Raw genomic sequence first — 15226 nt, 5'->3', positions numbered from 1 at the left:
TTAACAATTTAGACATGATTCATAAACTATACTAAAATAAATACAAAAAATAAAAAATTAAAGTACTCATTAAAATTTACATGACAGTGGCATCAAATTTAGGTAGAAATAACGGAATGATACACACAGCGAAAAATGGAATGAACGGATAAGCATGCAACCTTCAAATTTGCATTCATAATATTCTGAAGATTCCATATTTGATGCAATATGATGAAAAAAATATGTAAATAAATTACTATGCCCAAAAGTTTTATGATACAACTTCATTTGAGAACCATGTAGAATGATTGTTTCACAACTTTGCAAAAACCTTTCCATTAGCTCCATTTCGAAGACTAGATTTGGGGAGGGGGGGGGGAAGAGAAAATGAAATATATACAGACAAAAGCTTTCCACGCAAGCTGTACACCATCAACAACTGTCCGAAGAAGAGCTCAGAGTATAAGAACAAATCACGTATTAGGTGGCATGTTGTGTGGCATTTGATATGCTTGAGCAATCATTTCACTGTTTTGATCCGAAGGAAGATAGGAAATTCTCTCAGAGGTTCCAACAGTGCACATATCAGGCTACAACATGAAAATTGAAAAAGAAAACATTATTTTTCTGTCTCACTACATCAAATAATTTAAAAACCTGTCCTTGAAAATAGTATTTAACTATCACACTGCAGGATCCCCCTTACCTACCGCTATTTATGGTTTAAGCAGTTGGATGGAACTGCTCTTAATTTTTTGATCCAGACGAGAAGCCGAACAATTCCTAGTCCAGCATCCCCAGAGGTATTGATTCACTTAGAGGACTTTGAGGCCATGACTATTTAACATGCTGCAGTCACCTTTAACGAACACGGAGGATCTACGACCGGCTGCATTAAACCTTCGGTTTAGAGACCCTTCGGTTACAAGTCCGACGCCCTACCAATCCACCATGGATTTAGTATGTACAGCAGTGATTTGAGCAAGAAAACAACGGGCCACACAGGTCAGCTCCATGAGCCTCATATGGCACACATCCTGCAGGTCGGGCATCACTGAGGTATAGAGTTGGCAATAATATAAAATAAAAAGTTTCTGCATATTTTAGGTCTAAACTAAGTTTACTGGGTTAAAATCAAGGTTTTTTTTGGTTAACAGATTTTTTGAACAAAAAGCAATTTGACTTTTGGAAAATCATGAAGATTTATTTATTTATTTCTAATAGGGCTGCATTAGAGACACTACCTTTTGCAGACCTAGTGCGATCCCCGGATATAACATCCATTCTTTCATGTGGCACCACTATGGGCAGATAACATTACCATGAGAATTTTGACCCCAGTTTCCCCACTAGATGGAGACATCTAGGCTCTATTCGATGGGAAACTGCACTTGGAATTTTATTTTGCCAAGAGCACTCCCAGCCAAACCTTGAGGGACGCTGTTGATTTTCTATATCTTGAAAATCCACCAATTGGAGCCAGGATCAAACTTGCCCCTTTGGGTTAAGAGACCAGCATCTAACTATTACACCACTCTACCGGCTGAAGGTTTATTATATTTGATTGATTTATTATAATTACTACTTAATATATCTTGACACTCACATCAGTCTTTAATTTTTTGAGAAATACTTAAGTAACAAGAATAAAATCTTGAAACTTAACTACTTCTTAAATGCAGCAGTCGACAGGAAAATTATTATTGTTTTAAAATCTAAATTAAATACCACTACCGTTATATAGACTTAAAAAAATATATATATATATTTACCTCGAGATTCATGTAAGTCCTGGATGTAATGGATGACTGTGCAGATTTTGGGAAGCTATCCACAGATTTCATCATACTTTCAGCAGATGTTGGGACTAAGACTTGCAATTGTGGTTGAGTCATGACGTACGAATTAACATAATTAGATGTGGATGATTCTGAGGTTTGGTAAGGAATGTCTCGAGTGCTCACAGAAGCTCCAGGCGGCACAAATTGTGAGAAATTCTGAAGCTGCTCAGACACCATTCTCAGTTCTTCTTGCTGCATCATTATTTGTCGCTGGATCTGTTGCTGGCGTTGCCTCAGAAGCAACATATGCTGCACTTGGTTTGGATTGACGGATTGAGGGCTCTGATCCTTCTGAAACTAAGTATTTTTCAGCATTATTTTCAGAGTAAAAATTTGCTTAGCATATTTGAAAAAAAAAAAAAAAAAGAGAATTTGCTAGAAACTGTAAGGCAAGAACTGAAATTCTGTTTAACACATTTTGGGTGACCAAGAGTACTCATATTAAAATTCAAATTACCAAAGTAAATAGTTTAAAATATGACAATGCATATACAAATACAAGGAATTAAAAAGAGTTTTAAAAAAACTCTACAAACAGCTGTTTAGAAGTTATGAAAACAAATCCCTTCATCAGTGCATAAAAGAATGATGAAACACAAAGTTCGACGATGGACAAGTGAAAAAGAAAAAGTAAGGTTTGAATGAGTTAACCTACTCCCAGAGAATCAGGAGTTAGCTTCATAGTTTGTTACCCCCGGATCTGAAATATTTTCGCGAAATGCCGCCAGTTAGTTTTGCCAATTGTACCAGCGGAGGATCCCTTTTTGAGACAAATGTGACAGGCATTTAGTATCGGGGGGAGGGACATTGATAATACTCTCAACCCACCCCTAATCATATACGAATACCCCGCTTATACGAAAAAAACCCTCCTGGAACCGAATATTTCACCCACAATATTAAAGGTCCCCGCTTAATCGAATAATTTCCCCGGATAATCGAATAATATTAATCAGCTTTAGCAAATATTTTTGTTGAGAAAAATTTGAATAAGTTAGAAAGAAATTGAGTAAGAACAATTATTGTCATTGAAGGAGAGAAAAACAACATTCACATTCCAACAAAATGTTTCCACTGTTCTTTTGAATTTCTTATGCCATTGTTGTTACAAAAATAAAAAGAAAAAAGTGCACTCGATAATTAAATTAAATAACACAAATAAATATACACATTTTAGACAATGAGAAATTGATAAATATTAAAATGTAAGATACGGTAGTTGAGGAGGGGAAAAAAGGAGCCAGAAAAGTGTTCTTAATAAACTTTGAGCAAGCAATTCCCTATTTTGGAATTTTTCAAAAAATGACGTAGGGGAGACCGGGGCAAGATGACAAATGCCTTAATTTTTCCGTTTTAAACTAGGTAACTGCATCACCTGCATGCTACTGGCTCTCCTATCCGCTGTTCATTCAGCAATAGTATAGAGATGCTGAAATTGCCATATTTGTGTTAGTTCTGAAGCTCTGATTGTTTACCGTTGCCACGGTATAACTTTTATGCATGTGTAAATAAGCTCTGCTGCAGATACATATAGGATATATAGTGTCTCTTGAGTATTTATGAATAACTTAGTTTAAATACTACCTATTACCATGAATAAATGTCAATTAACCCCCTTTTTTTATAGCAATGGAGAAGAATCCGTTCAAACAGGCAATCTGGGGCAAGATGACGGGCAGCAACGCGGGGCAAGATGACGGGCAGCAACGCGGGGCAAGATGACGGGCAGCAACGCGGGGCAAGATGACGAGTTTGCCTATTACCCGTATTTCAGAATTTATTAAACTAACTATGTTATCCACTTTATTAAATTCCTGTAAACGCTGTGTGTTTGTCCACGCAATCTTGCGCTTCTCCTCTGGTGCTAAAGGACGCATTGAATCAAGGGAGGTATCATTTGAAAGCGGGTGACCAGGGGCTATTTATAAACTAGATGACCAAATGACTAGTTGAATGAATTAAACTAAGCAAAGGATCTCCTGCTCTGTTGATTATTGACAATCATAAATCTCACATAACTTTGCAGGCTATCTTATATTGCAGTGAAAAAACATTATGATGGTTAGGTTGCCATTTCACACATCGCATCGTCTCTAGCTCCTGATGCGTCATTTTTCTACTCATTAAAAACCTACTTTATGACAAATGCTGATTCCGATACACTAAAGAAGCCTGTTAGTGTTTTTGATTCCAATGCATTGCCTAAAGCAACACAATGCGAGAAAACAAAAACTGAAGTTACATTCTTACAAGCACACCTATCAAAGAAATGTCAGAACAAGGAGCAAAGCGGAAGAAAAAAAAAGAATTATTTAAAAAAAAACAGGGAAAATAAGCTCGTGAAGCTAAAAAGAGAGTAAAATAACTCAGACCAAGTTCCTGTAGGCCCAAGTCTATTACTGTGGGCCCGTATTCATGCCAAGCAATCCAGTTGCATCAACTCCAAAGAATAGTGTTTTAAGATGCCTTGCTTGGAAAGTGGAATTTTGTGACCCGCCAACAGAAGATTGGATCCAGAGCTGTAAAAGCCAAGAGTGGTGGCATGAGGAATGTTCCATCAAATGAAAATTGTATTTTTATTTGTGTTTATTGTTAGCTGCACAACTTAACACTTGAACATTACGCTACAATGGATTACGCTTAATTTAATACTTAGTAAGATGTAAAAACACAGTTATCATTTGTAAAACTAGGTAACATATTCATAACATAAAATATGTTCAACCTTTTTCAACGTCGTCATCTTGCCCCTAGGTCAAAGTCATCTTGCCCCAGTACTGGGGCAAGATGACGATTTTTTAAGGTTATGAAGAAATAAAAATATCCTTCGTTATTTTTATTTGAAAAATGAAATGGTAATATATATAATACTACAAAGGACTACTCTAAGAGCTCATGTAAAATTAATTTTACTATCCTTTAAAATAAATTAATAAACCACGAAAATTGTTAGCATAGTCATCTTGCCCCGGTCTCCCCTACCGTAAAAAAGTACCAAAACAAAGATTTCATAACTCAAGTTGTAGGTTACTCTTTATAATTTCCATACGTACTTGTAATGTATTTGTACTAATTATTGAACTATTTTTTTTTGTTTATTTAGCTTATTTAAAAAACTTTTTAGCAATAACATTAACTATATTTCCTTTACATAGCTATCAATTTATTATTAGTATTATGTTTCAAGTCAAATGTTGTAAATTTAAAACGGTCCCTGTTTAATCAAATACCCCGCTTAATTGAATAATATTTCTTGGAACCGACAATATTCGATTAAACTGGGCCAACAGTATCAGGGTGTAAAGATTGTTGGGGATTATGTATTAACAATGTGAAAACAGAAAGACGTCACTTTGAAACTCACTTGTGTTGCAGGCATATTCGAGTTGGCCACCTGTGGCATCTGTTGTCCCCTTGAGAGTAATACATGACTTGTAGGCTCGAGTGTAGTCTGGGGGGAGATGGGCGATGCATTAGGAGAAGAAATAAAGCTCATATCGTTGCCCATCTGAGGACTTGACTGGACTGCTGCCAAGTGCGGGTGGGGCTCCAAAAACGTTTCTGTCATCACTAGAGGAGGAACTTGGTTCAAAGTAGAATAGGATTTCTCTTTGCTTCTTTGATTTGAATATAATACTGAATTCATATGCATATTTGAAGATGTAGCTAAAAATACAAAGTTATTACTAATGATATTATTTCAAGACTTAAATTTGACATGAAATATTTCAAATTGAGCTATTGTAGCACTGTAGATTTGAAACTTATGTTGTTTCAATTGAGGTACAGTTGAAATTTATGAGCGCGCGTCTCATAAAAAGGATGTGTCCTCTCATTTCATTTGTCTATCTGCAGAGATCTATCGAAACAAACATTTCTTGACTTTTATTTATTTATATTTTATTTAATATATCAAGGTAGTGTAGTTTTTCAGTACACAAATGTAAACATGCATAGTCTATCATTATTGTCAATCTCATGGTGAATGTAGGTTGGCGACTTTTTCTCATTTTTCTATAAGTTACTATATATATAGAATGTTTAGTTCCAGTTGGCTTCGGTGAAAATCCTCACTTTGTAGGACTATTTTGATAGGGAAGACTTTCCAAGAGCAAAATATATACATTACGCCAGGGGTTTCGGAAGGGGTGCTGTGGCACCCTGAGGGAGAGACAGAGCCCGATCATCCTGACATTGGACATGGGGCACATCTATTTCAGGCCCCCCTTGGGCCTGACTAAGATTTTTGAAGACACGGGGCACAAAATTCATTTTGTGGCCCCCCTCCCCCATTCCCGTTTTTTTTTATATGTTGAAGCCATAAAATATCTTGATATTTGCATTTTTACGCAACCATACTAAATTTGGTGGTACCTCATATCACAATGTAATATATACATTTAAAAAGTAGAAGAGATATAGTAGTATATGATAAATAAAGAAAATGTGGTTAAACTTTGCCCGTTACAGTAAAGTGTAAATACCAAAATTATCTATGATATAACTTTTAATAGTAAATACAGACTAAATTTGGAGTCGTTTTCTGATTTGCAAAGAGATCACATTTTTAAGGGGAATTTTTTCTATCAACAAATAGATTTTTTCCCTTGTTTTGGCATTTGCAAAACTATCAGTGATATCATTGTACTCCAGATTATGAGTGAAATCATTATTTAATTTTAATTAGCATGATAAATTAAGGGGATTTTGGGCCCCCCTGAAATCTAAGAGGAGGGGCCTGTGCCCCACATACCATTGCGGTAATCAGGCTCTGGGGAGAGGCAAAGGATGCCGCGAATTGTTCATAGTATCAATATATGTACACTCAAACCTGTTTTTGTGCGGTCTTTTTTTGTGTGATTTTCTTTTTTTTTTTGTGTGGTACATAGTATCTCCTTTAAGGGACACCTCTATTTAAGGGACATTTTTCCTGGTTTCAGTCCCTTTGAATAGGGACCTCCATGTATTTACCTCTGATTAAGGGACGCTCTATTTAAGGGCCAGTCTCAGTGAAAAATTATAAAAATTCATGTATAAATGAGTAAGAAATGTTGAATTTACTTGAATTCAAAATTCATTTTTTGCCTAAAAATTAACTTTTTTTTTTCTTACTTTAACACGTACAATGAAGCAACTACGTATTGTAAAATTCTTGCTGAAATTTATATGCACGCTTTTCAATCTCTGCAGTTTATTTAGACTCAGCTTTGGCAGATTGTAAACCGCCCATAACAAACATTATGTCAAAAACTTGAAATGTGCACACTAATTGAAACTTTCGTTTACATTGTATTACATTGAAAATTACAAGAAATCAAAGAAATTCACGTAACAAATTGCTTAAAAATATTTTTTGCATGATACATAACCTAGCCTTGCCAAATTTTTGATTAAATTTTAATTATAAAAGTATGCATTTTGAAACATATTTTTTAGTGACATATTTGTATGTAACATTCTCATTTTTAATTCTTAAGTTTTGATAGTTTGCTTTAATTATAAAATTATACTAATCTAGTTTACTTAATACGTCAACTCAAACACCTCCGAAGAAGGGACATCTCTATTTAAGGGACAAAAATTTCTAGTCCCCTTAGTGTCCCTTATTGAGAGGTTCTACTGCATTTGAAAATTTCAATCTGATTAGGACTCAATTGACGAAATTATTTTTAAAACGAGTGCAAGGTAGTATCTTCAAGTGACGGCATAGCCACCCCAATGAGATGTTACTGTGACCTCCCAAAAATTTCCTAATTTGGGAAATTTCGTCCGACTACTTGGCAAAATTATCATCACTTGTTTTATTTTGATTTTGTTTAAAGAAGCAATTCCTAATTATTTTGTAAGTTTTTGGGTTATTTTCTATGGGAGACTTTTTTTATGCGGTCCCTATCCACCACATAAAACAAAAAAATTTAAAACTGCGTTGCGAAAACAACTTTTTATAGTTAAAGTAAAATATTAGTAGTGGCCAGTGCTTCAGTAGTGGCCACTTTAAGTTTACTTAGGTACTTTGAAGAAAGAAATAAACAACAATGTGATTTTTTGTTCGTTCTTAATGTAACTATTATATTGAGTGAATTTTATTAATCAGTTTTTTTGAATTTAAAGTAAAGTAATGTAAGTTCTTTGGACGATAGAATGTCAGATGGCCACTTCTGAAATTTTCAGACTCTGGAGTAGCCACTACTGGATCAAATTTGAGGTTTGAGAAAGAAATCGATAAAAATTGAAATTCTGCATATTTTAGAAACTGGGACGATTTAGAAAGAGTTGGGCTATAAAATGCTTATTGAGTTCCAAGAGGAGCAATTAATATTGTAGACCTACTGTTTAAAAATATACTTCACTGTGGCCACTGTTAGTGCGTTTTAAACCTTGAAGTGGCCACTACTGAAGCACTGGCCACTACTGGTGTTTCTTTACCTTACTATTGAAGTTTCGAACAATTTTTTTATGCGGTCCTTATCTACCGCATAAAAACAGGTTTGGGTATATATATAAATATAGAGATAGACTAGAGTAACAAGTCGTGGAAATTCTAATTCTTCAATAGGAACTGAATTGGAGACTTTGGGGAATCTCTACATTATGAGACACATTAACTCAGAACTTCTCAGGCACTTTTTTTGTGATTGTGTCCAGAGATGATACTGAAGATGCATTATATGCTGGATCTTAAAACTTTATGGTTTTGAGACATCAAATGAAAGACACGCTCTTTGAAAAACGTGATGAAACATTTTAGGACATTACAAAAACCTTGCTGAAGTAATAATTTAAACCATATTTCAATGTTTACTCATTAACTTTGACTCCATCTAAAAAGCAATTCCTTTCTGAATTTCTCATGTATGTTTGTTCGGAGACTTTCTTTAAGTTTTGCAGAAAGCAAATGGAAGTATAAGCGCTTAAGTTTAAAATATTTTTTATAATCATCATATAGACAAAAAACTTATGCAGGTGTTTCTCCAGGATTTTTCAGAGGGTCCGTTTTTTGTGAAAAATTAAAAACTTTTACAGGTTTTTTTTTGAAAATTTAGAGTTTTGAAATGGCGCAAACTGCATCACTGAAACTTAAAGTTGGGTGTTTTCCTTTTTTTCTGTTGAGAATATCATTTTTGAGTGTTTGTCTAGTGTGGAGGGGGGAGGGGGCGGCATCGCTCTCAGCGGGCAGATTTTACATAATCTGCTGATTCTTCCAATTAAACTATAAAAATGGTTCCAAAAATATCCGTTTCGCACGAAAATATGCTTTATTTTGATTTCAGATTTGCCATTTAAATAAACAATTTGTGAAAGATCGGTTTTTGTTCATCAGCATTTTGTGAAAGGTCAGTGTTGGTTGATCGGGATTTTGTGAAAAGGCTCGTTTTGGTTGATCAGATTTTTTATTTTTTTGAAGGGTCTGTTAATGGACCCAAATTTCCTCTGGCCAGACCCCTGTTACATAAAATTCATTACTAATCCAGGGAAAGTATTTTTCAGTTTTGAAGACTGATTTAAAAACAAAGCAAGATTTATACTGTACAAAATTCATTCTACCCCATTGTTATAAATTGAATTTTAAAAAGATCAAAAGTGACAGAGAACTATTTACCTTTACTGGAACATTGTTCAGAATGTTCTGAGGATAAGCTGCCAAGAGAGCTGGCAGAAGGCGAGGGAGACATGCAGGCACTTTGGCTGGGTGGAGTATTCATCTGAGTTACGCTACTTGGTCTTTTCGGAAATTTTTTTGGAACATCCTGATGACTTTTCAGAACTTTCTCTCCACTAGTAACAAAATACATTTTTAAGTCTTGTCATAGTCAAGCCAAGGCAATAAGTTTCATAATACTAAATGGAACATTTGGTTCAATAAAACGTTGCTTATTTTTCCCTCAGGAAAAGAAAAACAAGAATGTCACTCAACATGCACGAAAAAAGAAAATACTTTTTATTAACTTCTTAGAAATTTTTTGCATAGAGTCAAACCCATGAAAATAGGCAACTTAAATGAATTTTCTTTTTTCTTTTTTTTTAAAGTAAAAATTAGATAGTCAACAGAAATTACAGCCAGTTTTAAATGCTGTTTGGTTGTATTGGGCTTTATATATACGGTGCAAGAGCTTTAGTAGACTATACTGTGCCAAAGTATAGGTAGGCTGGATAGACTACACTGCACTACTGTTTTAAATGCGCCACTCTTTGACACATTATGAAGAAAAAGAAGAAAATGTATTGCATGAAATAAAAGTTGATGCATACAAAAAGAAAAAAAATATATGGAAAATGAAGTTTGTTTTACAGTACTAAGAAATAAAAATTGCTATATCATAGGGAAAATGTACTGGATGTGGCAGGAATAACTTCTACGTTTACACCTAAGTTTCTCTGATTTTAACAGTGTAGTGTTAGTCATTGTCATGATCTTAAATAGTGTCTGTTCTACCAGTTTAATTGCTGGTACCAAATGGAATTTATATTACTGTATTCCTATACTACAGCTACATTACCGTCAAATGACAAAAAACACTTCCATTTGTCGAGCTGTGTCAACAAACACAATATTCGGTGCTGGGTCAAAAATAGTTCTTTACTGATCCATGAATGACCTCTACACAGCCAACATGTTCCTGCATGGTGTGCTGTTGCTGATTTGGGGATCCCAATGTCTAAATTATTTCCTGGGCACCTGATAAATTTCATAGGCAGTATGTTTCTTTAATCTCAACCCTTGCAATTTCATTCTCTGGGAATATTTAAAGGCCAACGTAAGGCAAGAACATTACAAGAACTCACAGTTATCATTTGTCACGAAATCACAGCAACATTACCTGAAATCACTAGGAAGGTAATGCTGAGTTTTGGGGAGAGGTTTCATAAATGTATAGGATATGTAGGTGACTGTTTGGACAATTTAATTTTTAAAACGAAGTGATTCGGGATATGTAACATAGTGAATAAATTACTGTAAAAGAGTGCAAAAAATTTTATCAATAGGCATTTATATTATTGCTTTGAAATATACATTTGAAATGTGGAAGTTACTTCTGCCCCATTCTGTACAAAAGAGAGAAAAGTTTTACAGAATTATTCCTTCTGTTTATATTTTTATGCTGAAAAGTTGCAAATTGAGTTTTTCAGTTCCTTCAAACATGATCTTTCTATTTTAGCTGAAGATAAGAGACAATAAATTTTCAATAAACCAAACGGCTCACCTGATAACTGTATGAGTACAAACAATGAATTCTGGTTTAGAGTTCCACTGGTGATATGATATGTAGTATCGGGTCTGGAGCCAAATCCATTGCTGCCCTTTCGTTAGGAAGCGGTAGAAACAGGAAGTCCCTTCTCCTGTTTGCATCACTGGAAAAAAATAATAATAATAAAAAAAACCATTTAAAGCTAAATTTAGGTTTAAAAAGTTTCCTCAAATTTTAAAATGACAACCAGTCCAAATATAATAGAAACTACATTTACTCAATTAATATACAGTCAAGTCCTGACTTACGTAAGGGATGCATTCAAAGGCTCCTTGCATAAGTCGAAATTTCGTGTTGTAGAAAAAGGTATGTCACACGATTTTTTAAAAAATATACCAAATTCTAAAAGACCCTTATAATAAGCCCTGAAACTGCTTTAAACCATTCCTAAACTACTGCACTTTCTTACATTCAGAACTGAACGTTTACTGCATTTAAAAAGGAAAAATATCTTTTTTTTTTAAACATAAAATACTGTGAAGATGCACAAAATGAATGATTAATAGTAGGGAGAGACATAAAATAAAACTGCACGGAACATACAGTATCTAGTAATAATAAAACACTGCACTGTAATAGTACTGTACAGTAGAACAAGTAATAATATTTGTGAATTGAAAATGAAGATAATAATTATCTATGCACCATGATCAGATCGTTATTTTTATCTAATTTTTAAATACAGTTGCTTTGCCTTTTCTTGTATAACGTTTCATTTTTATGGCAATACCTCTCTTCTTACTTTAAGCCAAAATAGAAGAGCAGCTTCCATTTTCATAATATTTACTGTGCTTACACATTTCTCTGCGAGTTTCAACATTGAAACTAAGTTCTGAATTTTTATGGATATTTTTTTCTTGATTTTAAACTGTATGTATGAAAGTTCCACTTACACTTATCGTTGTGCTGCCTTCAACGCATTTTTTAGTTTTTCAACCACATCGAAAATCTTGGCGTTTCTTTGTTTGTCAGAAACTTTCTCTTTTTTTCCATCTTCAAACTTCAGATAAAACAGCGTGACAAGGCTCCATCACATTTTATGCACTTTAATAATTAGAATGAAAAAAAAAAGTGCGGAGTGGGTTTTTGATACACTAAAAAAGCGCTGTTTAGACTATTATGGTGCGGGAACTTAAATTATCAGGGATGCTAAAAGGATGCAAATCCATTCACGAAATCAATATTTAGTAGCCAATTACGAGGCTGATACTTCTTTCGGAAAATTTTCGTGATGTGTGTGAGGAATTCGCGTTCGCTGTAAAATTCATTACTGGTGAAAAACTTGCGTTATAGCCATTTCGGGTAAGTTGAATCGCATTGTAGGGGGAGTCAACTGTACTAAAGAATTTAAGGAAACTACTACAATAACTTTTCATATGAAAATTATTTTATTCAAAATAAAGGTGCAAACAGTAATGGCAATGCATAAATAATTTAACTTAATAAATAATAATAAAATGTGTGCAAGGCAATGAAACAAAGCATAAAAGTATTACTTACAAAGCTCATGTGAGGCAGCAATGTTATCAAGATCATCAACATGATAATAGTCATACCCAGATGTTCCCAAAACTTCAAAAGGTAAGTAACCGATTATTGGTGGAGCCCTAAAAATTAAAAAGACAAATTCACTAAAGGGAAGCAAATTTTATATCATCGGGATAGGAAAGAGATGATTATAACCTTCTTCAAAAAGTAGGTAAATGTTGAAGAATGTTTCAAAATAAAAGTTAAACTAAGAATTTAAAACTCAACAAAAAATGCTTCTAAATACCTTGCCGCCTCAAAGAAACAGTAGGATATCTCATTGTTGGTTTCAGGCTTAAATGTCTTACTGTTGCTCTGAGACGATGACATCTACTAATACAGTAGACCCTCATATTACGTGGGGGTTACGTTCCACGGAGATGCCACGTAAATCGAAACCACATAAATTGAGACCTAATAGTAGTGTTAATTTGTAGGGGTTAGGGGGGTTAGGTTCCGTAGATAAAAAAAATACTTCATTCTAGAGGTGACTAATTGTATAATAAGTTTAATGTATACTTATATCGATTTTTATGCACAACATGCATACATTTCGTGTTCTGTTTATAAAGAAGAGCTGGCTATAATAGTCTTTTGGCAGTGATTAAGAATTTTTCTCTGTAAATTCTTTGCAGAGCATAAACGCATCCATGATCACTTGTGTCATTTCCTTGATAGAATCTTCCATCACTAACAAATCAGAAAGATCATTTCTATTGTCTAGGAATTGCTCAAAAATTTCAATGTGAATGTTTTTGGTTGTGTGTAACCAAAGTCGGTATCCTCGTTGGTTTTGGCATTCTTTGTCACTCCTAAAAGGAGGTCTTCCAGTGAGTTCTGAAACTTTGTTAGTTTAATAACTTTACTTCTGGAAAGAGCTATGGAACTAATTGCATAAAATGTCTCCAGGGGCCCCAAGTTCAATTATTAGCACACCAAAATGCAGTTTATTATGTGTAATCTGCAACCTTTAGGAGTTAGGATTTTGAAAGAGAGGAAAATGTTATCTGTTTGCATTGCCACATCCGCGTAAAACCAAAACTCATCCACGTAAAATAAAATAAAGGTGTCAAATCTTAAACTGCCATAATCGAAACCGCGTAAAATAAACCCGCGTAAAACGAGGGTCTACTGTATAAGTAAAAGTACACTTATGATTAATTTTAACTTAGACTATACATAATTATTTTTAAACACGAAAAGGGTGAGGGACCCATTGACTCCTAAAATTAAAATGAAAAATGCAGAGAAAAAATGCTTAAATTTCTTTTCCACTATGGTTTTTAATTAAATAAATTATAATTTACGAAGGCTTTTCATGCCTTTGCAAGACTTCCATACTTATTCATTCATCATTTGTAACAAAATATGCAAAATGTTTAATTCATAAATGTTTATAATTCATTCTGTGTGTTGAAGCTTTACTTTTTTGGATTGCTCATGCTCTGTTTTATTATTTTTCACTTATGTTTTTATAGGATACACTTCCTTCAACTTCTTAATAAATTTGTTGCTTAAATTTTTATTTAAACTCTCTATTTTTTGGCAAAAAAGTTTAAAATAGTATAAAAACAAAATAAATTGACAAATACATTTAAAAATAGTTTTGTGCAGAATATACAATATACTTTTGTAAATAAAACATACATTTAACATAGCATCACACAAAAGTTTTCCTAAAACTCAAAATTCAGAACTTTAATATTTCAACAAAAGTGAATTAATTACCTGTGGTCTAAAAACAGAAACTTCCATTCTAGACTATGGCGTGAAGTAAATTCTTTTTTTGATTCATCTGATAAATTAACAACTCTTAAGAGATGAGGTGTTTGGAGGCGACCAATGGCGACAAAACATGATCGCCATTCAACCGCTGATGATGCTAATGGTGAACAAATGCTGCTGCAACTGTTGCTATCACAGTCGAAGCTAATCTGACTTGAACCTGGAAATCCATAACAATTATAAATAATGCTATAACAGTATTACTCACTGCAAAGTAGACGATCATTAAAAAAATGCTGACAAGCATAATTAGAAATATGACCATGTTTCCATACTGTTGAGACAATGAAATATTAAAACATTGACCACTGTGGTAGAACACCATATTTTCCTTGAAATGAGGACACTTAAGTGAAGATTTAAAGCAATAAAATTTAATTTTCTTACATTGCAATCAAGTGATGGTGGTTTTGTTCTTTTCATTGAACTTGCAGCTTTCTACAAAACTATAGGTCACAGCATATGTTTGTCAGTTTTTCTTTTTCTTTTATTCTTAGTTTAGTGAATTCAGTTCTATTGTTTAATAAATTACTTTCATAATTATTAGCAAATTTCTGTAACTGATAAGTGTCAAAAATTGCCCAGCATTTTAAATGTACAGTGGTGGTCAAAATTATAACGACAAAGGGAAAATTGTCAAATCTTGGCAGCAATTGGCCCTAAAGTTATATAAATTTTATGGAGGGAAACTAATGGTAAATGAAACATTTTTAATCAGTTTTTAAAGAAATACATGGGAATTTTATTTTTATAGAGTTAAGTTTGAAACTGGACAGTAATGTTTATGGACAAAATTATAAGGACAACTATATATTTGTAATTTAAAAAGAAAAATTTTCATGT

At 33.6% G+C, this 15226-nt stretch overlaps 1 protein-coding gene across 1 annotated transcript in view; it reads right to left on the bottom strand.

Annotated features, from left to right (window-relative positions):
- Positions 1-116: 116 nt before the first annotated feature.
- The window catches only part of LOC129227270 (circadian locomoter output cycles protein kaput-like), a 33053-nt gene continuing 17943 nt past the window's right edge, over positions 117-15226 (bottom strand). Inside the window, exons 8-14 of the mRNA XM_054861790.1 lie at positions 14327-14543; positions 12572-12678; positions 11027-11174; positions 9424-9599; positions 5188-5489; positions 1755-2120; positions 117-572 (exon numbers count right to left, since the gene is read on the bottom strand). Of these exons, the coding sequence (XP_054717765.1) occupies positions 456-572; positions 1755-2120; positions 5188-5489; positions 9424-9599; positions 11027-11174; positions 12572-12678; positions 14327-14543 (1433 nt within the window). The 3' untranslated portion in view covers positions 117-455. The remainder of the gene's footprint in view (positions 573-1754; positions 2121-5187; positions 5490-9423; positions 9600-11026; positions 11175-12571; positions 12679-14326; positions 14544-15226) is intronic.

Source organism: Uloborus diversus, chromosome 8, assembly GCF_026930045.1.
Source record: "Uloborus diversus isolate 005 chromosome 8, Udiv.v.3.1, whole genome shotgun sequence".
Taxonomy (NCBI): Eukaryota; Metazoa; Arthropoda; class Arachnida; order Araneae; family Uloboridae; genus Uloborus; species Uloborus diversus.
This window is presented reverse-complemented; position numbering and strand designations above follow the sequence as displayed.